The sequence below is a fragment of the Apodemus sylvaticus genome, chromosome 2, assembly GCF_947179515.1.
Source record: "Apodemus sylvaticus chromosome 2, mApoSyl1.1, whole genome shotgun sequence".
In the NCBI taxonomy this organism is placed as follows: Eukaryota; Metazoa; Chordata; class Mammalia; order Rodentia; family Muridae; genus Apodemus; species Apodemus sylvaticus.
In genome coordinates, this window is record NC_067473.1 from 180,747,663 (window position 1) to 180,770,774 (window position 23,112).

At 43.4% G+C, this 23,112-nt stretch overlaps 1 protein-coding gene across 8 annotated transcripts in view; it reads right to left on the bottom strand.

The window, feature by feature from the left end:
- Positions 1-23,112, bottom strand: part of Abcc9 (ATP binding cassette subfamily C member 9) — a 113,169-nt gene that overhangs the window by 11,587 nt on the left and 78,470 nt on the right. For all 8 annotated transcript variants that reach the window (XM_052175224.1, XM_052175221.1, XM_052175222.1 and 5 more), the window contains 6 exons: positions 19,556-19,648; positions 13,487-13,589; positions 5,058-5,159; positions 4,104-4,224; positions 2,482-2,612; positions 1,408-1,486 (listed from right to left, as the gene is read on the bottom strand). In XM_052175224.1, the coding sequence (XP_052031184.1) occupies positions 1,408-1,486; positions 2,482-2,612; positions 4,104-4,224; positions 5,058-5,159; positions 13,487-13,589; positions 19,556-19,648 (629 nt within the window). The remainder of the gene's footprint in view (positions 1-1,407; positions 1,487-2,481; positions 2,613-4,103; positions 4,225-5,057; positions 5,160-13,486; positions 13,590-19,555; positions 19,649-23,112) is intronic.

Consider the following 23,112-nt stretch of genomic DNA (forward strand, 5'->3'; position numbering starts at 1 on the left):
GGTGCTTTGTCTTCCAAAATGCCTTTATCCTTCCTTCCTGTTTTAATTTGCTTCATGGGATTTGTTGGAACCAAACATCCTGTATGTATGTATGTACATATATTTATATTTATATGTTGTTGTTGTCTAGCCCTACCACATATATAAGTTTCCTGAAGACAACCCCTTCAGCCTGTCACCCACAGCCATAATCAATAACACAAGGCACTGCAAACAGGAAAGCAAATTCTGAGCCAAGAGCTGATTATACTGAGGTGGCCACACCGTCTACAGACTTACAGGACTATGCGTTCTTCATGTCCCCTCCACCTCACGGATTTGGTTCCTCACCTCTGTATGCAAAGTCAAAGCTCCTTGTGAGCAAGTATGATGACCTCAGGGCAGCCTCTACAGCCCGCTGGCTGAGTAAGCAGACGCTTGTTCAAGGAGAGGCAAGGAAGATGAACGCAATGGCTTCCTTCTGGATAGCCCATCCTCTGTTAGCATGGTAATAGCCTCCTGCTACTTAAAAGGCGTCGAGTTAGTTATGGTTCTCAACAGGAGTTAGTTATAGGCCTGAGATCACCTTTGTAGGTGCCTGAGGATCATATTAATGAAAATAAAGCAAACTCAGTGATAGCCACAGTTTTGTTAAATGACAGCTGCCTTTGGAACATGTAACTGCTCTGAGACACAAACTCTCCTGGAGGCGTGCCCATCATGGGATGAGCTAGCCACTAGCAAATCTAGTGGTTGGTGTTTACTATGCTAGTGAATCTAACCCCCTATTCTGATTGCTATGGTTTAGACTTGTGTGTGTGTGTGGAGGGGGGTGAGTGTGTGTATGTGTGTGTGTGTGTGTGTGTGTGTGTGTCTGTTCTGCAAGTTCAAACCACTAACAAATCTAGTGGTTGATGCTTACTATGCTACTGAATTTATCACCCCTCAATTCTGATTGCTATGATTCATATATATATATATATATATATATATATATATATATATATATATATATATGTATATATATATACATATACACATACATATACACACATATATATGTATTTATAATGTTCTATAAGTTCTATATTCTTTTGTTATCTTTGGAGTTCCTGCCTCAACCAATGTACAGGATTCTAAGTACTGATAAATACTTGTGATTCATTATGGCAGAATTAAGTATGTTGATTTTGCTTTATTATTTTAAAAACATTTCTTTCTTTAGTGTGTGTGTGTGGGGTGCACACAAATTCAGGTGCACACACCATGGTACATGTGGAGGCTAGAGAGTGATGTGCAGGAATCAGTATGTCTTTCCAGTTTGTAGGTCTTGAGACTGAGGCCAGGTTGTCGGTCTTGGTGACAAGCATCTTTATGTACTCAGTGTAAGAGGACACCTGGATGACTAAATTTCAGCTAACAACTCACCATCAAATATGTCGACCATTCTGAAGAAAGCCAGAGATAAGGAGGACTTCCCACTGCCAGTCCGACCACAGATGCCCACCTGAGAAACACAGGAGCAATGGAGACTCAGGCGAAGGCATGAAAGGGACGAAGGTACTTTTAGCTTTGTCACGTGTCATGGGAAAAATACGAATCTGCTCAAATAATTGCACTACAATGTTCTCCTTAGATCTCATGAGCTGTGATAAAAGTGACGTCCCCGCTCAACCCCTGATGATTGCATTCTGATCTTTATTTTTGTGTGACTGTGTTATTCTCCGTCTATGGCTTTGTTTCAGGACCAAATTACAGTTGGACCTTTATACAACTGTCCAGGTTTATAAGGTTTATAAGAATGACCCACTTTCCCTCACTTAATCTTCAGAGTAGACCTGGAATGAAGGCAACGGTCATCAATAAGATGTCTCTGTGCCAGAAATCAGAAACTTAAACAGTGTGTCTGCCTGGTGTTGGCCTTCCTCTTTCATTTTGATGTGAAGTTAATGGAGGGCAGAAAAACTCAGGGGCATGCAGTGTCCCGCTGGGGTTCTCTCCCCCTTCTCTTTCTTTCTTTCTTTCTTTCTTTCTTTCTTTCTTTCTTTCTTTCTTTCTTTCTTTCTTTCTTTCTTTCTTTCTTTCTTTCTTTCTTTCTTTCTTGTTTTCTTTCTTTCTTTCTTTCTTTCTTTCTTTCTTTCTTTCTGTCTTTCTTTCTTATTTTCTATATTCTTTGTTTACATTCCAAATGATTTCCCCTTTCCCAGTCCCCCCCTCCCCATAAGTCCCATAAACCCTCTTCCCTCTGCCCATTCCCCAATCAGCCCCCTCCCACTTCTCTCTCCTGGTACTCCCCTACACTGCTGCATGGAGCCTTTCCAGGACCAGGGCCCTCTCCTTCCTTCTTCTTGGGAATCATTTGATATGTTAATTGTGTCTTGGGTACTCAGAGCTTCTGGGCTAATAGGGTGGGTGCTGACATGGTGTTGTCCTGCTCATGGGCAATCGGGGCTCCACCAAAGATCTATGAAGGCAAATGATTGGATGGTGTGAATCCCATACCTTCTGCCCCGGTTTGATGTAAGCCTTGACATGTTTCAGAACGGGCTTCAGGTTATTTTCATATCTGACACATAGATCGTGAATCTTGATCTCACCTTCCTGCGGCCAGTGCTCTGGGACTTGAGAAGGATCTTGGAGAAACAGACGAGACAAATGGTAGTTAAAAGGGAGCCGAGGGAAGGAACACACACACTTAAATAGACATACAACTTCCGGGCGTAGCTTTCACACATACATATATTTGTATATACAACTTTCTATAAATTCATTGTAGTCCTCAATCAAACTGTGGTAGCTAAGTTTTTAACCAAATAACATTCCAGGTAAACAATATTGATTGAGAATTTAAAATTTTTTTGGCCTATTTTCTTTCCTTAAAGTTTACCTCTTAAAAATTCCATGCAGATACACAATGTACTGTGTCTGTGCCCATTCTTCACCCAACCCACCCTCCCTTCATCTCCTTCCACTGCTGCTGGCCACTTCCTGCCGTCCTGCTTTTCTTGTGCGCTACAAGTTTAGCCTGGGGCTGGGAGAATGGGCATTAACATCATCCCGTCTCTTTAGCATCCCAGTATTCCATGCTATTCAAAGATAATTCATTTCTGAATGGTCTCAGTTTCAGTGGATCTTCAAGCAACCAAAGTTTATAATGTGAGCATTTCAGTTATTCGAAGATAGAAGATATAACCTGGGAGGCAGGCAGGATGTCTGCACCTGTGGTTCTAAGTGAAAAACACCCGGGGAGCACAGAGGTTGGAGAGCTGCATAATCCGGGAGAGGGCAGGGCAGATGCAGGATGGGGGGTTGGTAGAGAGGTAACCAGGAAGTGGGATATCATGGGATGGGGGTTGGTGGAGGGGTAACCGGTAAGTGGGATATCATTTGAGATATAAACGAATGGATTGAGTAATAATAATTTTAAAAAAGCAGTTCTTGAGATGATTCTCAGGAAACTGATTTCAAATATGTGTAAGAGAAGAGTAAATATGAATGGAAAATGTGTCAGGCTATCCCATCTAGGGAAGAAGTATGTGGGTGAGTGAGAAACAGGACTTGGCAATAGTGAAAGTTCATTTAGTGGCCTCAGCTATAAAGGGGACCATGTGTTTTAAGCCACAGAATTACTTAGGCAAAGAAATGCAGCTTGATTGAGATTCGCATCTAATGCAGACCACACTCTGTCTGCCTTCGACTTTCCTGGCAGTTTTATTCTAATAGAACTGAGAATCTTGTTTGGTAATAAAGTAATAAAGCTATAAGAATGAGTAATAAAGCCTTAGTACATTTACAGTTCTCTCTAAATGGTTTTGAATAGAGTCTACTTGCATCCAAGACTAAATTTTTGCTTAGTCTCGGCTGCTAATATGACATGATATTAACATGAGGTGAGGTGTGTGCGCACATCCTCCCAGCACTCAGGAGGCTGAGGCAGTTGAGTCTTGAGTTGAAGGCCAGCTTGGGCTACATAGACAGAACCCCAAACTCAAAAAATACTTAAATAAATGAAAAAGGGAAGGCTAGAAGGGCAGAAGTCAATGAGGAAGAGACAGATTCTCTTGGTGTCACAGTGACAAAGCAAAGCAGATGCCAGGTGCCAAGAGCGGGCATGTTCACAGTACCCATGGTGCCTTCGTAGTTCTCAGACTCCATAGTCAAGAAACTGTTCACTTTCTTCACTGCACCCATCTGGACTTCCAGGTCGGCCAGGTTCCTTACAACCCAATTCAGGTAATTGGTTATCTGTATCAGGTGACAAAATGGTCACACTTAAAGTAAGCAAGCAATTCTCAAGGTGACTGCACATCTGGGGGCAGAATGACCTGGACCGTGTCCATTACGTGGTCCGTAAGTACTGCAGGTTAGCAGGCACCAGAGAGAGCATCAAGGGACAACTGTAGAGAAGGTGTATGTTCTTCAAAGGTCTCCCATGTCTCTCCTTTGTGGACTGTTCTCTGATTCCCCTACACAGCAGAGAGCTCAATCCATTCGTGTGTATGCTAATCCTATTTGTATCCATGCTCCTTTTAGTGCCTCTGTTGGGATGTGCACAACACAAGACAGGGATCTCAAACAACTCGGGAACAGGATGCCTGCAGGATCTGGGAAGGTTTTAGAAACTAACTACACACCCCCAAAGAGAAAAGACACAGACACACAGACGGGGAACTGGCTCAGCTGCTAAGAGTATATGAGACTGAAGACTGGGCTTAGCTCCACAGCACTCATATTGGGTGGATCTCCACTGCCTGAAGCTCCAGCTTTAAGGGAGCTGACATCCTTTTCTGGCCTCTGTGAGCACTCGCTTCCATGTGTTTATATAGGCACAGGCACACGTGCACACACACAAATACACATAATTAAAATTTAAATAAAATCTTTCAAATAAAAAGGAGAGAAATTAATCTGAACTACCCTAAAACATTAGCTTTAAACTCAAATCTGCTATTGTGTGTAAACATCATCTTGTTTTAAAATGTCAGATTTCACTAGTGTCCCTGGAAGAGGGTTAATCCTTTCTATGGGAAGTCCCTCTGGCATTGCAAAGAAAGAAAGGTATTCTCATCGATACCCACCGTGAGGGCATACAGGAGGCCCAAGCCCACTAGTCCAGAGTTGGAAGAGCCACTAATGGATGCAATGGAGGCTGTCAGAACAATGCAAGCTCCCAGGTAATCCTGTGAAGGGGAGAAGCAGATTAAAAGACCTGAAGACTTCTGAGGGTGAGCACACCACCGCCTGAGTGTCCAACCAAGCTTCACAAAAGCAGCTCCTCAGAGGCCGAGTAGGGAAGACCAGTAGGCATGGCAGTATGCTCTCCCAGGAAGAGATGGCTTAGATGAAGAGAAGCTGCGGTTGCTGCCACAACTGTGATCATATTTAGTGCCCCGTCTATATACATTTTTTATGACAGACAACTATTTCATAGCTTAGACTTCACAAATGCCTGCATCAGGTGACTGTCAACCCCTCCAGGTTCTAACAAAGCCCTTGCAGAAATGAGCCTCTAGTGCTTGCTGAAATCTGGAGTTAAGCATTTTGTCACCTGTGTCGATGTCTGGGGCACAAGATTTGCAGATCATATAGACAAGGAAACGGGTTGCATTTGCTTGTAAGTTACAAGTGTTATAGACACGCCTTAAGGCACCAGACTTTTCCATGGCTTCATGATATACTTTGCAAAACTTTAAAAAAAAATCACAAAGGCCAGCCTTGGAGTCAACTAAAAGGCATCTTTGCATCTCTCGCACCCCTTCTAACCCCATTCCCCAACTGTGTGAGCATGGGTTCTGCTTTATCGTGGCCATGTGTCCTAGAAACAGAGAGACTTTCAGACCTTTCAGATGTGATTATCTCAAGTCACAGACAGTTGGTGAACTCTTACAGCTAGAGAGAGCTCCGATCCCTCTAAAAACATCACCCCTGGAAGATAAGATAGTAGTAGTAGTAGTATCTACTGTGCTAAAAACAAAGAAGGAAGTGTGTCTCTAGTGGCCCCCTGTGTGTCCTGGTGCTTGTATTAAACAGTAAGAAACACCCTGAGGCTGCAGAGCTCACTGTGAATCCAGCCTTGACATATGAGATTGTTCAAATACTGGCCTTGTCAGTGAGGAGCTAGTGAGCTCAGGTAACTAATTTAGATGCCTTTGAATCTTCATTTCTTTGTGAAAAGTAGGAATTACACCTAATTCACCGGAATATTAAGAGGGACAACGTCATAGTTATGTTGCCCCCGTCCTGGTCCTGGGAATTGAGATTGCTTTTACTTAATGACTAATTTCTCAAATGCTTTAAGCAAGTTTTAAAAAAACAGTGTGCATCACAGAATATCAGAGGTCAGAACAAGCACGAAGATAAAATTCCACATCAAATCCCCTGACAGTTGCAGAGAGGTTTTTAAACAGCAGTCATGTGGAGCTAACCTATGGAAGCAGTAGACATCACTGAGCAGTAAAATCTTCTTTGGTTGCTGCTTCTGACAGAGCCGTTGCTAACGGCACGTTCCAGTCAGTCAGGGCTCTTTCCTACCAGCTTTGCTTGAAGTGAGGACTGCACAGGTGCTGAGCCCATCAAGTTTAGGCTCTACTTTCATTGTTTGCAAATGCCAAAAAGTTCCCAAGTAATTTGAAAATATTTATAGTTATATAATTCCCTCTATAAGGACTCTATGTTGAATTTCATAGTTTCAACATGATGTGGTATGTTCACAGGTTACATAATATCTTTTCTAAGTGGATTCACATAGGGGCTGGAGCCAAGAGCACTCACTACTCTTGTAGAGGACCCAAGTTCAATCCCCACCACCCATGTGTCAGCTCCAGGGATCATAGGCCCTCTTCTTGTCTCCATGGGCACCTTCGTTCACAGGTATGTACATGCACATGCACATATATACGTTTTTAAGTTTTAAAAATAAAATAGAAGGATTCACAAAGAGTTGCAGTGATATGTTTCACAAAGCAAGGTGACCCTAAGGTAAAATTCCACCAAGATGTACCTGGTGGAATTTTAAGACACTGGGACTAGGCTCCTAGGAAACGCCTGTGGGTCTTGCACACTAAGGGCTTGACTTGGGTGATTTAAGTTCTCCTGACAGTTGATTCCCTTGAAAAGAAAAGCCTCACTCATATTTGTTCATACTCTTTTGAAAGTATATACCAGCCCGTTTCCTTCCCTTTTATACTAATCAATGCCTCCCAGTTATATGGATAATAATTGCAAGCCCCAGTGGTGTACTAAGTCTTCTGTAACTATCCTCTGTATGCTGCCTGCTCTGACAGCATCTGAGACCCCATCCCTGCTCTGCCTCTCCTCAGCAGTCTCTGGGCCCTGGCTCTTTCTCATCAGCTAACAATCAACTCAGATGCCACCTTCTGAGAGAGGTTTTCTCCCTTGGCTGCTGGCCCAGCCCTAGGGTTGTTCATTGCCATAATGCCCTGCTTAGCTTTTTCAAAGTTACTTGTCTCCTCAAATGCTCACAGTGCTTCTACTCTCAGTGGAAGCTGAGTCCTGAAGTCGGGGCCTCTGACTGCCTGACCCACCACAGGCAAGGAGACTGAAGCCAAACGCATCCCGAAGGTCAGTTGCTCTTCATGGAATAAGGCAGAAGGTGAACTCACTCTTCCTTAAAAAACAAATCCTGTCAATGAAATTATCTTCATCCATAAAGGAGACAAAAGTGACATCAATTTCACAGGAAGATGCAAATATAATGTTGAGTAACCCCAGACAATCTCAGAAAGCAAGCCCGTTGTTCTCTTTCATTTGCAGCTCTTAAATTTTATGTTGCCACAGAAAATCTTGCATATATTTAAGTCTGTTTTTATATTCAAAGAGGACACACACACACACACACACACAAAAGAAAGCTTGAAAAACAAGTAAAGCTATTTTCTAAAGATCTAGAAACATTCTGAGTATGCAACTAGAATGTTAACTTGATCTGCAAGAGATGCTTTTTTATGCAAAATATTTATCAAGATGTCTCACAGAGATTTTCTAAGCTTCAGATAATTCCTTTCAAACACAGAAGTGAATTAGGAAGGTGAGACTTAGCAAGTGCATAGCCTCTCACGCCGAATCCCTGCCTTCCACATCCCGTGCTACTAAAACGAACACATGCGATGGATTAGGATTTTATCTCCCTTCTACTTCTTCAAAATATTTGTGAACAGCAAAATAGTTTAAAGGTAATAAATTAAGAAAACAGAAGCAAATGGTCTGAGAAATTTTCACAGAAAACAAGATACATAGGGAACAGGACTAGCACGCCTTCTGCTAAGGCCCAGCACATCCTAACCAACCTATCTGGTGACAGTCGCCTCTCACAGTGAGATTCTGTTAGGAAATAAATCTAAGTACATGAATGACCCAATCGAGAGAGAGAGAGAGAGAGAGAGAGAGAGAACTCAACCACATCAAGTCATTTGTATAGTGCCAAACTGTAATTCTGCATGTATGATGCTTGGTGTGCATATGCACATGCACATGCAGGTCTCTCTCTCTCTCTCTCTCTCTCTCTCTCTCTCTCTCTCTCTCTCACCCTCTGTGTGTGTGTGTGTGTGTGTGTGTGTGTGCACATGTGGACACATGTGGTCAACCTCAGGCACTCTTCCTCAGGTTCTGTCCACTTTGTGTTTTAAGGCACGGTATGAGACAACAGCATACCGCCATGTCTGGCTTCTTGTGTGTTCTGCGGGGCAGGGACTGAGCTAAGTCCTTGTGTTTCTGAGGGAAGCTCCTTGGATACCCCTGAATTTTAATCTCTACTGATCACGTAAAGCCAACGGTCCTGGAAGGGACGCCCACGATTCCTATTGGCTTAGAGAAACCTCAGGTCCAGTTTCAGTGAGCCCGTGATATCTATCTGTATTTGGGGTTATAATGAAAACTCTAATTCTCTGCAATCAGCAGCAACTGAAAACCATAGCCTCTGCTTTTCTCCACTAGTCCTTAGAAATGTTTCTCCTCTCTAGCACTTGGGAAAAGGAAAATTATATTAGGGACTCAGGTTACAGTGTGATTGCAGGCCCGTCTACTGGGGAGCTGGAAAGCCCTTGGCTGTCTCACCAAGCAGACTGAAGACAAACTAAGCAACTCTTTTCACTTCCGTGTGGCATGCCTACTGACTTCTTGGGTTGTTGTTTGTGTTGGCTTCTCGATGTGAATTTCCTTTCAGCCTTCTACCACACAGCACGACCAAGCCTTGGAACCACAGCCTGTGTGTAGATAGACTTACACAAGTTTTGCAAATGGATACGCCAATGCCAGAGAACTGGAATCGTTTAATACGGAGGGATGAAGAAATGACATAAGTAAGCTGTGTTCAAAGGCCAGGCCCTGGGGACATACACAGAACCCCGCCACTTCACTCAGCACTGATAGGAAAACAGGTCCTTCCCCTGCCAAAGCAAGCAGGGTGGCCCTGCTCTTGCTCTTACTCTGCCAGTCCAGTCCCTCTGTCCCTTCGATCACTCCTTAGATGTGTTAAGGTCTTTGCTATGCTTTCTCAGTCCTAAGCAAATGGGAAATGAGTGTGGCAGGCAAGATGAAATCTTCCACACAGAAACCAGAGAGCCAAGGAAAGATAATAGCTTGCATGGTCTTAACTCTATTTCTCCTTTTCTTTTCCTGAGTAGATGTGGAATGTATACCTTCGTGTGTGTGTGTGTGTGTGTGTGTGTGTGTGTGTGTGTGTGTGTGTGTGTTGGCATGTGCCTTTACTGTGGCAGAGCTAGCTAACTCATCGAGTCTGAGTGTGTGTGTGTGTGTCTGTGCGTGTGCAGGTGTGTGTGTGTGTATGTGTGTGTGTGTGTGTGTGTGTGTGTGTTGGCATGTGCCTTTACTGTGGCAGAGCTGGCTAACTCATCAAGTCTAATTAGCTTGCCTAGGGATCCCTTCTCTGCCTCCCCAGGGCTAGAATAGCAGGTGGCCCCCACACGGGGGTTCTAACTCTTCTCCTCAGACTTGTGCTGTGGCACTTTATCTATTGGTGCACCGTCTTCTCAGACTCAGGATTTCCTGAACTCTTATTTAACACAAACAGATAAAGAAGCAAGCATTGGGAGTTTACTAGTCAAGATTTGAAAGCTGGATGGAGCCCAGGGGTCTTTCTCCCAATTCAACAACCTCCATCTGTTCCGATTTCTCTTCCTTCCTTCTTGTTGGGATTTTTCTGCCAGCAGCAAAGGGGTGGAGTGGGGGGGGGGGGTGCTCTGAAATCAAGAAGTGTTTAAGAGGAGGAAATGGAGGAGGCAGGGCCACAGGGAGCTCTGAAATCACGCCTTCTCCTTTCTGCACTAAGGCTTCCAGCCCTCCTGGAAGAGTCCAGAGAAGCTGACTGACTAATTAATGCTCAATGCCATGACCCTCTGTCCGCCATGCTGGTTGCATGTCTGTTCTGAAAACATGGTGAATGAATATACACTCAGAGCAGATATTCCTGTTGATTTCCTGGACGCTGTGGTTAATGACAGGGGCATGAAGGGCTGTGTGAAGAGTGCAGATAAGACCGTTGTAGTTGGTTTTTTATTTTTGAGCCAAATAAAACCTTTCCTAATTTTTTTCTACCCTCAGGATTTACAAAACAGAGCTTGATTAGTTGTGGAGCTGAGAACAAATTACAAATTACACTCTCATCTTCAAGGTCCTGGTTTCAGCATTCATTTTCTCTGACAAAACCCCACTTATGTGAGGCTAGAGTTATAGATACAATGATGAGGTCCCTTCCACACCCACAGAAATGGAGACAAGTGGGCAGAAAAGCTTCGCTTTATGCGACAATCCACCAGTGACATATGTTCCTGCACTACAGTATTTAGTTTTAAATAAACTTATTTTAAGTATAAGGAAGGGTGTTTTACTTGTGTGTGTGTGTGTGTGTCTATATGTGTGTGTGTGTCTATGTGTGTGTGTGTTTACCACATTCATACCTGGTACCTGGCACCTGAGGAAGCTGGAAGAGGCCATCTGAATCCCTAGAACTAGAGTTGCAGGTACTTGTGAGCAGATATGGAGGTGCTGGGAATTGAACCCATGTCCACTAGAAGAGCAGCAGTGATCTCAACAGCTGAGCCATCTCACTGGCCTCTGCATTAGTTTTTGAGGGGTGGTCTGGTGAATCTCTGAAGCCTTTGATATACAGAATGCAAAGAGAAGGTAAAATAATAAATGTGTTTTATGTAGTGACATCCAGTGTGTCAGGGAGTTGTGGAATGAAGGAGTCTGCCCTTGCCTCTTAAAATGCAATCTCTTTAGTCTTCAAGGAAACTGAGTTCTTTTATACTCAGGTAGATTTGATTGCTTTTTCTCATGGGGCTGAAAACACTGGGTCAGACGTAGCCACTCTGAGCTTGGCTGCTTCTCTCTGGTTTGCCCTTCCCTTCCCTTTCCTGGCAGTCTCGGGTGCTGACATCTTGGTTTGGCTCTAAGAACTGACATATGGTTTGCATGAAGATTCTTGTCCTACACTTGTCTGTGAACCTGTCATTGGGAAGTGCTAAGGGCAGCAGTTATAGACATCTCAAATTCAAGGCAAACAGACGTACCCCTAAACGTCATGCCTGATCTCCAAGCTAAGAAAGGCCAGACTCAAGGGCAACTACTGTCATTGTCACATGACAGTTCTGAAAATCCACCCACAGAGATATTCTGTTAGTTCTACTATTCCAATATGATTTTTACTTTTAGAGAAAAATGGGAATCTTTAAAAGAAGAAAGAAAACAGAAGCTTAAAATAAGGAATAGTGGTCTAGATGGAGTCTGTTGACAAGGCTTGGGTTTTGTTACAGATTTTACACAACAATGCACTTAACTTTCAGGAATATGTAACTCCTAAGTAACTCTGTCCTAATTTTTTCAGCCTTCACACCCTCCTGAAGGATAGTTTATTTGTTGTTTTTTAACAACTAATGTTTCTTTAAAAATTTTGTGTAATATACTTGCATTCTATTGGTCAGTGAGCACTCTATAATTACTGACATGGTGGTAAAGGTCTTTACCACTGGTGCTGAAGAGTCTTCACCACTTTGGTCAACCAGGGAGAAGTCACAGTAACTGAAGACAGGTGGTCTAAGACTGCTAGTCTGTATCAATGTATTTGATGGACACTCTTGAACTTGGGAGTCTTCATTTTGACCCCATTAGACTTCCTGTATCTTCTACCTTCTCTGGTTTTAAAGGAAAATCTGTATTGGGTTGGGATTACAAATCATCTACAGCAGGGACTTAGCTAAATTTTCAACCTGACAAAAGCTAGAGTCATCTGGCTAGAGAGTTCCAGTGAGTGGTTGGCCACACTGGGCAGTCCTGGGGCATGTCTGTGGGAAACTGTCTTCATTAAGTTAATTGATGTGGAAAGTCCTATGCCACTGTGGGCAGCGCCAAGCCCTAGGCAGGCGTCCTGGAATGTATGAAAGAAGAGGAAGTGAGCTGCACACAAGCAAGTGCGTGAGACTGTACTGCATCTCTCTCTCTCCTCTCTCCCCTCCCTCCCCTCTCTCTCCCCTCTCTCTCCTCTCTCTCCTCTCTCTCCTCTCTCTCTCCTCTCCCTCTCCTCTCTCTCTCCTCTCTCTCCCCTCTCTCCCCTCCCTCTCCTCTCTCTCCTCTCTCTCCTCTCTCTCTCCTCTCCCTCTCCTCTCTCTCTCCTCTCTCTCCCCTCTCTCTCCTCTCTCTCTCTTTTTCCTCTCTCTCTCCTCTCTCTCTCTCTCCTCTCTCTCTCTGCTCTGCTCTTGACAATGGATACAGTGGGTATGATATGACTAGCTCTTTAATGTTCCTTCCTCGACTTCCCACAAGGAGGGAGGGTAAGCTGAAATTGTAAGCTAAGCTAAGCCCCTTTCTTCTCTCTCACTTGCGTTTTGAAAGGATGTTTTATCCCAGCAACAAATCAAGCGAGACTAGCATCCTAGGGCAATTGCGTTGTTTCCATCGTTATTTTAGGGACCCGACCATGAGGTACATGGTCTTATTCTTACTTTATAAATGAAGAGGGATCTAGCACAGCAAGAAATTAATCTGGCACATGACATCTATACTGTGCCAAAGTCTGTGCTTATTCTGTGTGTCACACAGGGCAATAGATGACTTAGTCACTGACATACTAGCATAACCCCCATTGGCTTAAAACAAAAAACTTCACCATCCATTACAGGCTTGTCTGGATCAGTGAAGGACATCAGTGTATGTGGTCACTTTTCAAACTGTCTTGTAAAAAATGGCATATATAAATATTTACCATTCCATGAATTTAGGTAGTTCAGAGAATATAAGGAACACAGAATGATATTTGCTTTGGGGGCCATTTTTCTTGTGATTAGCTACAACATTAAAATAAATTGCATCTGGAACAAAATCAAACCCAATCTATTTTAAAGTCCAGTCAATGAAGGCCTGGTCCTGACTCTCCGTAGAAGGCTAGTTCCACCAAAAGTCTGCCTCTCTATGCCAAGCCTCTTGTCTGCTTGGTTTCCATTACGAAATCACACAAGGAACACAATGAACGTACCGTCCTGACCTCCAGCCATCTGTTGGCTGCTGAGAGAAATAAGTAGGCAATGTTGTTCGTGTCCGTCAGCTCCAGCATGCGTTGCTTGAATCTGGTTTCGTGCCTGAAGAAAACAAAGACACTGTGATGTTAGTCGCCTAACAGGAGAACTAGTAAAAGCCAGTCACAGTTAAGGACTGAACGATTTGTTACAGAGTGGCACAGGATGGGACGTGTGATGTGCGACTCCAGAATCACTCTGCTGAGTTCTGGATAGAGACCAAGAGGGCAAGTGTTTGCTCCATTTTCACACCACAACTAGAAAGGAAACCATTGCTTTGGAGAATCTTTATTAAAGGTCACTTTGCAATACCACAAAATCGAAGGAACCACACAAAGGAGACTTGGCCTATGCCATCCGGGCTACAGAAAACACAGTATGTTCTATCAGTGTCTGAGGCATTTATTTATTTTTAAAAATGATATTGAGCGGGGCTGGATGAGAACCAATGGAGACAGAAAACCGTCTTTTTTTTCAAACCAAAAAAAAAAAAAAAAGAAAGTAGGGTGCCAAGGAGCAGAAGAATTAGGAACCCTGCAGACAACTGGTGCGGCACAGGGTCTGGTTACAGCGGCCCTGTGAAGGCGAAGGGCATTTACCTTAGGTGATGGTGATCTGAATAAAGACTGAGGGCAGAGAGGGGGAAGGGTAAAGCCAGGCTTCCCAGAGCACAGGGAAGATTGTCTGGGGGTAGTTTTAGGGGTGAAGCTGGGTTTTCTGGGGGGGGGGTGAACAAAGCGCTGTAAGTACTCTGAGTGACATCAGAGAATAACCTCCACCTTCCGAGGTTGGGAGGTTTCTCACTCTAATGGTCATGGGGATGGCGAGACTGGTCCATGGAAACTTCAGTTCGTCCTTGGTGCCCCACATAATCGAATACAGTCCCGTGCAGCTTGCTTTACCGGCAGAACTGGGGATAGCCTTCATGCAAGCATATACCCTGTGTGAGCGTGTCGCACCCTAGACCTCAACCCCTTGCACTACCGCGTACAATGATTATATGCCATAGAAAGTTCTTTTTAAAAAGTTAAGAAGATCCTTAAGCACTTGAACATCCTAGGCGTGATTTCACACATACACGCTGAAAAGAGAAAAAAAAATCTTTTCTATGTAACAAAATTATTCTGATTTTGTAATCACTTTCCTTAAATAATAGACAAAACAATGCTGGCAAACAACTGGTTTGAGAGTTGGTTACATACCCAGCTGAGTTAGCTTCTTTCCTTTCTGTGGCTGCGGCTGTTCTGACATAAGCCATCTATAGGTCATTTTGTACGGAATTACTGACCCTCTCACCAGGGAGCCCTATTTGCTAAAAGAGTCCCCCACTCCTGTAAAAATCTTCCAGTAAAATTGCAAAACTTTTAAATAACTCATCACTTGTATCAAAGAACGAAGAAGTCCTGGGCGGGGTACTCTTGGCCTGCCAGCAGAGTCCGTACAGGCCAATATGAAGCAGATACTTGGAATCTCTCCAATCGATCTGATCATTCTCCTGTGCCAAGCCAGAGAGATAATTTGGTGAGACAGCGGTGTCTGATCTTCAACGATCAGCGTTTAGCAGTGAGAGCCAAACCATTACTTTGATTTGAGTTATGCAGCCTTGAACTAAATACCATGTCTGGGGGGACCGTGTTAAAGGATGGCAGTACCATGGCTTGGGACGGAACGGTCCAAGGAGTGTGTCTGCCTTCCACATGACCTTAGGATGGGTGACTATAGTTGGGAGCCAGAGGAGGGCAGATTGGCCTCTGAGGTTTTAGGACGGACAGCAATAGTGAGAACAAACTGTGATGGTCTTTGTAAGGCCCACATCTCCATGCTTGCCAGGGATGTGCCAGGTAGTCTTGCTTGCTAGAGGAATGCCAGCTATATTTGCACTGAGCATCCTTTCTCCACAGCGAGGAAGACACTGTGCTAGGTTCTGGAGATGTACAAAGAACAAGATGTGCCTCTCTCAGGCAGGGTGGAAGAAAGCCTGCTATCTGGTGAGTCTGAGGTAGCCCAGGACCTTCCTTTCCATGCCTGAGGGCATAAGGGAGAATTTAACATTGGAGAGTCTGAATAGAGAACAAGGTAGAGTGGGGAGTGGGGAGAGGGGAAGGGCTACCCCTGGCTTCCTGGAGCACAGGGAAGATGGTCTGGGAGTAGGTTTTATTTGGGGGAGGGGCAGGTTTCTGGGTGAACAAGGCATTGTAGGTGCCCCAACAGGAAACAGGAGAGAGAAGACCCAGGGATCTCCTGGACGGGTGCTCTCACCATCCCGGACAAATGCATCCATGAGCTCAGAGCTTGTGACCTGACAGTGTGCTCTGTCTGGGACCTGCTTCCCACTGCTGGGGTTGTGGCGCTCACTCCATGTTGGTAGGGAACTGGCAACAGCCTGAAGCAGAGGGAGGAGGGCTGAAAGCGAAGGGAGCATTCCTCTGTTTCTGTTTGGCAAGAAACCTTCTGTTTTCCTAATGGAAACTTTGACACACTCAGCCTGTATCTTTTCATCCACATCCAGTTCATCTTCTGAACATTCTTAGACCTTTATTCTGTCAGACAAACACCACACCACACACACACACACACACACACACACACACATAAAGCAGTCAAAGGTCACTGACAACGTAGTCTAATTTAGCTATGATACTTTCCTTGTAAATGACTAGGGGTTTCCTGCTATGTGTGAGTGTGCTCTGAGCCCTGGGTGCAAAGGGAACATAAGGTACAGTACAAGGAGGGCTTTGTGAGGGAGCTGACCCAGGGGACACTGGGTGGACATAAGAAAGGATACTGGAAATCATGTGCTTAATGCTTTTCAAATGTTTTCTACAACCTATTTTAATCTTAATCATATGTATGCACATATTTAGGTGCACATGAGTACAGTTGCCTGTGGATAACAGAAGAAAGTTTTAGATAAGCTATTGTGAGGCACAGATAGGGATACTAGAACCTGAATCCAGACCCTCTGTGAGAGCAGTGACATATAACTGCTAAACATCTCTCCAGCCCCAAGAACATGCTTTGTTCTTTATCATAAATACCAATCCCAATGATCCCAGGAACTGATCCACAGCAGTTAGCACATGACTGTCTTTTACAAATACTCATTATCACTGAAATGCTATTGTTTATAATATTTAATAGATGAGGCACTTTTAGATGGAAGTGAGAGAGTCCTTGTTTGGCACAACTATTATCCAAGCACAAAAGGGTAAGGTGTGGTATTCTGTTATTCTTACAGCTACCTAGAGCTTTTCTTAATGTATAATTTATTCAATTTTACCTGTGCCTCTAGGGCAGAAGTTGGACTTTGCCTTGGTCTATTTTCTCCTTTTTTTTCCTAAACCTTTCTCAAATTCTTTAAGATGTTCTTCCTGACTCCCATCCTTGGCAGTTTCAGATGACCCACGCTGTTCCACAGTGAGAAAGGGAAGGTTCTGGTGTGTTGAATCCTGCTGTCCATCACCAGCTTGCTGAATGCCCCCTCCACATACCCTCCATGCTCTCTCAGAGGCACACTGTACAAAATCCCCTTCCAGAAAATCTGCCCCTCTGACCAGCTACATCCCTGACAACCTGCTACTAAAACCTGCTCCAGCCACTACCTCACCCTGCCTACACCTCTCACCCTCTCGTCAGCCATTAAACATCTCTAGCTCATTACTCTCGTTAAAAAAAAAAAAGATGCCTTAAACCACCCCTAGGGTAGAAATCTTTTAACTCTTCCTACACCAGCATTTCTAATTAACCCAGCAGCCTCTGACTTCTGATTTCACTATTCCTTAACCAATTCTGTTATTGTTAGGGTCATCAATAGCATTGTGGTTTCCATATTCACAGAATACCTTTAACTTCTTTTATTTTTTTCTGTTTTTACCACTGTTGTCCATTCAATTTTTTTTTTAAACATGCTCATTGGTGTAACTACCGTGACACGTCCATCTTTGTCCAAGTTGTACAATGCCTTTCTGATACATGTCTTTATTCTTGTGAAACTCTCAGACTAAACGCAAAGTCTCCCCCACAACCCTAAGCTTTTGCCACCTTACATGGTTTAGTTTCTCAACTGGTATGAATTCCTCTCCCTTGGTAGGAAGACAAGGCCTTCCCTGAGAAGTGTGCTTGATGTTATTTCTTCACTGAAGTCTTGGGAAGAGGAGGACCGGGTCTAAATTAAGGTCCGTCACAATGATGCTTCTTGTAAGACTGTGTCTCAAACACAGCTTCCTGGCTTCTTCCTACCTTGAGCCTCAGTCATCCTGACTAATCCTTGATGAGTCAACTGTTCTAATTAACACAACTGTGATTGTGTCAGTATCCTGTTGAGATTCTTCAGTGACTCCATAGCACAGAAAGAACAAAATCCAAGTTCCACACAGAGGAACTCGTTCCTTCCCCGTGAGCACCAGCCTCAGTGTTCTCAAGGTCTCTGTGATGACCTCCATCTTGGAGTCACATAACACTGGATTTGATTTATATATAAAATAGAAATCTTCGTGCTTTTTCCTCTGAACCCTCTGTCCCCTTTACCTTCCAGCTCGACTAGTCTTCATTCAAAGGTCCCTTGTCCAACAAGTATCTGTACCTTCTTTTGAAACAAGGGGCCACCCAACCCTCTGACACTGCTGTCTGTGTGGTACACCGCCATAGGTCTCACTATACTGTCATCTTCATCCCTCAAACTCTCTCCCATGTGATGATGCCCTTAGGACAGAGCCTACACTAGCCCACTAAGTAAATATAATAAGCATTTCCCAAGTCAGGGTAAACTAACAGTGAGAAGAAAACCCTGCTCTCTCAGAATTTGTATTCTAGTTGGAAGAGATTAAGTAATTAGGATGCAAATATTTTAAATAAAACAGATAATGAAAACACACTCATATAAATACTCATAAGGGAAATAAAATAAGATCACACACTGGCTGAAGTAGAGACTCTGACTTGTAATTGAGATAGAAATAAAAGGCCATGTGTAGTCAATCTCTGTTTAGCTACAAGAATAATATTTGGTTGTTTTATTATATACTATTCTAATAAATATTTCTTATATAAACTAGTTGGAAAAGTCTAGCTTGGTGGCAACAGTAATCGTCAATATGCTATGTTTACTCATGGTCCCTGCAGAGAACTATTGGACTATAAAGTTATGCCAATAGCTCTATGTCCAATACCAATAATTAATGTTGAAATTCTCTGAGTGAGGCTTTACACTCCATGTGGAACAAACATGCTAGGATGTGAGGCATGAGCTGGGTAAGTGAAGCTCCCATAAATTTAGGTGGAAATCTCATCATACATAATGTTTTCAAAGGTTGCTTCTTAATGATCCATTCTGTGAACCATTCCCATATTCATAAAATAAATTTCTTAGGTTGGACAAATCTCTGATGGAAATCAATACATATTTGTAATAGGGTAGAAAGAAGATACAATGCTTTAAAATATCAGTTTTCTAGATTAAAGAAAATGGCCAGTAAGACCACTTTTATGATCTAACTTGAACAGGAAGTAGAGCTTGGTCCATGGAAGCTTGTTGTTGCTACTTACAGAGAGAAACATGGGTTGTTCTCTCTCTCTCTCTCTCTCTCTCTCTCTCTCTCTCTCTCTCTCTCTCTCTCTCATTTTATTTTTGAGATAGGTTCTCTTGGACTCCAGGCTGACCTTGAACTTTCTCTGTTCCCTAAGCTGGCCTTGAACTCTTGGTCCTCCTGTCAATATCTCCACCACCACTACCACCACAATCACCAAATACTAAGATTGAAGATGTGTACCACCATGCCTGGATGGATTCATTGTGTAAGTATTTTATTGGAAGCTTCAAGTAATTCCTTTACTCTGGGTCAATTCCTTCTGTACTCTTACATTTTCAGATGCATAACCCTAACCAGTGATGTTCACTCTTATTCCTGCTATGTAGTTCACTGTAAGCAACATAGCATGCCTTCAAAGGGATGTCAGTTAGCTATTATTTGTTGATAGACACTCGTGGGTGCATTTACCCCTCACCAGAAATCTGAGGATGTGTTACTTACCTGAAGGCCCGGATAGTGGTGAGCCCTTCAGCTGTTTCTGAGAAGTGACAAAGCAGCGGGAGTTGGGTGCTGTCATCAAGTTCCTGGAGATCTCTAGAACAAAGACAGTGGTGTTTGTCACCTGCCTCCAGGTTCTGAGACCATTGAACTTGCAAGGTTCTCAGACCCCAGTGTTTGTTCTTGTCATTCATTCATCTGAACTCCGCTGCTTATTTATTTCCCATAAGTCCTCATTCTTAAAATCTTGAACTTCTGGAAGTACCACCAACCCTGATCTTAGCTGTACTACAGATCAATAGTAAATAAAACCACATAGTATTGGCATAAAGACAGACAGGTTGATCGATGGCCCCATGTTGAAGATCCAGAAATAAACCCCACACCTATGGACACTTGATTTTTGACAAAGAAGACCAAACTATACAATGGATAAAAGAAAGCATCTTTAACACGTGGTGTTGGTATAACTGAATTTCTGCATGTAGAAGAATGCAAATAGATCCATATCCATCACCCTGCACAAAACTCAAGTCCAAGTGGATCAAAGACCTCAATGTAAAACCAGACACACTGAATCTGTTAGAAGAGAAAGTGGGAATAACCTTGAATGCATTGGTATAGGAGACAACTACTTAGAGAACAAAACATCAACATCTCAAGAACTAAGATCAACAATTTAGAAATGAGATCTCAATGAACTAAAAAGCTTTTGTAAGTCAGAGCACTCCATCAATAAGAAAAAATGGAAGCCTACAGAATGAGAAGGATCTTTATCCGACAGAGGACTGATATCCAAAATATCTTGGGTTCTTTATAGAACTCAAGAAGTTATATATCAACAAACCAAATTTTAAAATGGGGTACAGAGCCAAACAGAGAATTCTCATCAGAGAAATCTCTAATGACCAAGAAGCACTTAAAGAAAGAATCAACATTCTCAGTCATCAGGGAAATGCAAATCAAAATGACAGAGTCCATCTTACCCCCCTCAAAATGGCTAAGATTAAAAAAAAAAAAACAAAAAAAAAAACTCAAGGGATAACACATGCTGGCGAGGATGTGGACAAAAGGGACCACTCCTTCATTGCTGGCAGGAGTGAAAACTTGTACAACCACTTTGGAATCAGTTTGGCAGTTTCTCAGAAAACTGGGGATAGTTCTACCTCAGGTCCCAGTTATTCTACTTCTGGGAATACACCCAAAAGGTGCTCCACCATACCACAATGACACTTGCTCAACTATGGTCATAGCAGCTTTATTGGTAATAGCCAGGAACTGGAAACAACCCAGATGTCCCTCAACCAAAGAACAGATAAAGAAAATGTGGTACTTTTACCCAATGGACTATTACTCAGCTGTTAAAACAATGACATCATGAAATTTGCAGGCAAATGGATGGAACAAGAAAATATCATCCTGCGTGAGGTAACCCAGACCCAGAAAGATAAACATGGTGTGTACTCACTTTTAAGTGGATATTAGCAATGAAGTACAGGATAAGCATGATACAATCTACAGACCCAAAGAAACTAAGTAACAAGGGGAGACCAGGGGAAAATGCTTAAATTTCACTGAGAAGGGGAAGTAAAATGGACATTAGTGGTGGGAACAGGGAGGGACCTGGCTGGGAAAGGGGGTAGGGAGGAACAGAAGCAATTAAATATGGGGACAATCAAGGGAGAGAGAGCGAACCAGGAGAGAGAGAGAGAGAGAGGTGGAATGGGTGTTGACAGGTCTATGGGAAGAGCTAAAACTCAGGGCAATGGAACCCCCCAAAAATCTGGGAGTGTGACCCTAGCTAAAACGCCTAACAATAGGGGATATGGAACCTGAAGTGGCCACCTCCTGCAACCAGGCAAGACTTCCATTGGAGAGATGGGGTCACCAACCCAGCCAAAAATCCTTTGACTCACAATATTTCCTGCCTGTAAGATGTTCAGGGATAAAGAAGAATGGAAATAACCAAACAATGACTGACCCATGCCACGACAGAGAGCCAACCTCTGACACTATTAACGATATTCTGCTAGACTTGTAGGCAGGAGCCTAGCATCGCTGTCTGTGAGAGGCTTCATCCAGCAGCTGACAGAAACAGATGCAGAGAACCACAGCCAAGCATTAGGCAGAGCTTAAGGAATCTTGTGAAAGAGGAGGAGGAAAGACTGAAGGAGCCAGAGAGGTCAAGGACAGCACAGAAAAAACCTACAGAGTCAACTAACCTGGGCCCATAGAGGCTCACAGAGACTGAACCACCAACCAGAGAGCACGCACGGGCAGACCTACACATATGTAGGTTTGTAGTCCCCCTACATATATGTAACAGATGTGCAGCTTGGTTTCCTGTGGGCCTCCTAGTAACTAGATCAGGGCTGCCTGCCTTCAGATTCCTTTCCCCTAGCTGGGCTGTCCCCTCTTGCCTCGATGGAGAAGATTCACCTAGTACTAACTACATCTTGACAGGCCAAGGTGTGTTGATATCCATGGGAGTCTCCACTTTTCTGAGGAGAAAGGGATGGGGGGAGAGGTGTGCAGGGAGGACTGGGAGGAGAGGAGAGAGGGGAAGCTGTGTTGGAGATGCAACGTGAATACATAAATTAATAAAAATTCTTGATCAAAATGTTTCCCATCCAAGTACGAGTTACTTGCTCATTCCATGTCCCCACAGTAACACATTTTAGCTGTGACAAAAGACTTGAAGTCTGTTGACACCTCAAATGAAGTGTGGACCTCTAACCCTTACACACCTGTCTTTCCCTTTAGAGTGTGAACTGTTGAAGATTTCGTTGAGTGCTACAGTAAAAGTGTTACTGTGGTAAAATATAAATATAAATCAATATAGGATTTAAACCTTGATTTAGAATGTATGACTAGGTAAAAAATAATTTTTGGAAGTGTGGTCTTGTTGTTATTATTTGGGGAGGGCTGTTGGATTTTGAGAAGATGTCTTATGTGACCCAAGCTGACCTTGAACTCTCTGTGTCACCTTCACCCTGATCTTCCTGTCTCCACTTCGCAAGGGCTAGCATTACAAGCATAAGCAGGTATATCTCACACAAAGATACTATAGCCTTTTAAGTGTAGGGGACTGTGGGGGATTCTTAAAAGAACGATTACTGTCACTGAAGAAGTAAAATAAGAGTCAAACCTCGTGGAGGATGTGAAGAATGGGAAAATGGTGGAGAGGGGAAGAGCAGTTAGGATAGCTGGGGAGGAGGTCTGAAGGTTCCGAATTCACAAGATGCAAATCAACTTAACAGAGGAGGGTTGGGGGCAGCGATGGCAGGAAGATGGCTGCCAGGAGGAGCTTCGTGGGCTGCAGTGATGCCGTGGTGTGGTGGCTGATCACAAAATCACTGCAGTTTACCATTGTTGAAGCACACAGGGAGAAGACATCAGAGGAGAAGATGCAGCCATGAATTCGGTTCTAGCCACAGTGACTTGAATCCCTGCCTCCGAGGAACCTTAAGAGTTCCCCCAAAGAACTAACACCCACATCAATACACACATATATACATATCTGCGCAACCTATTTAAAACAGAAATACCTCAATCTGCCC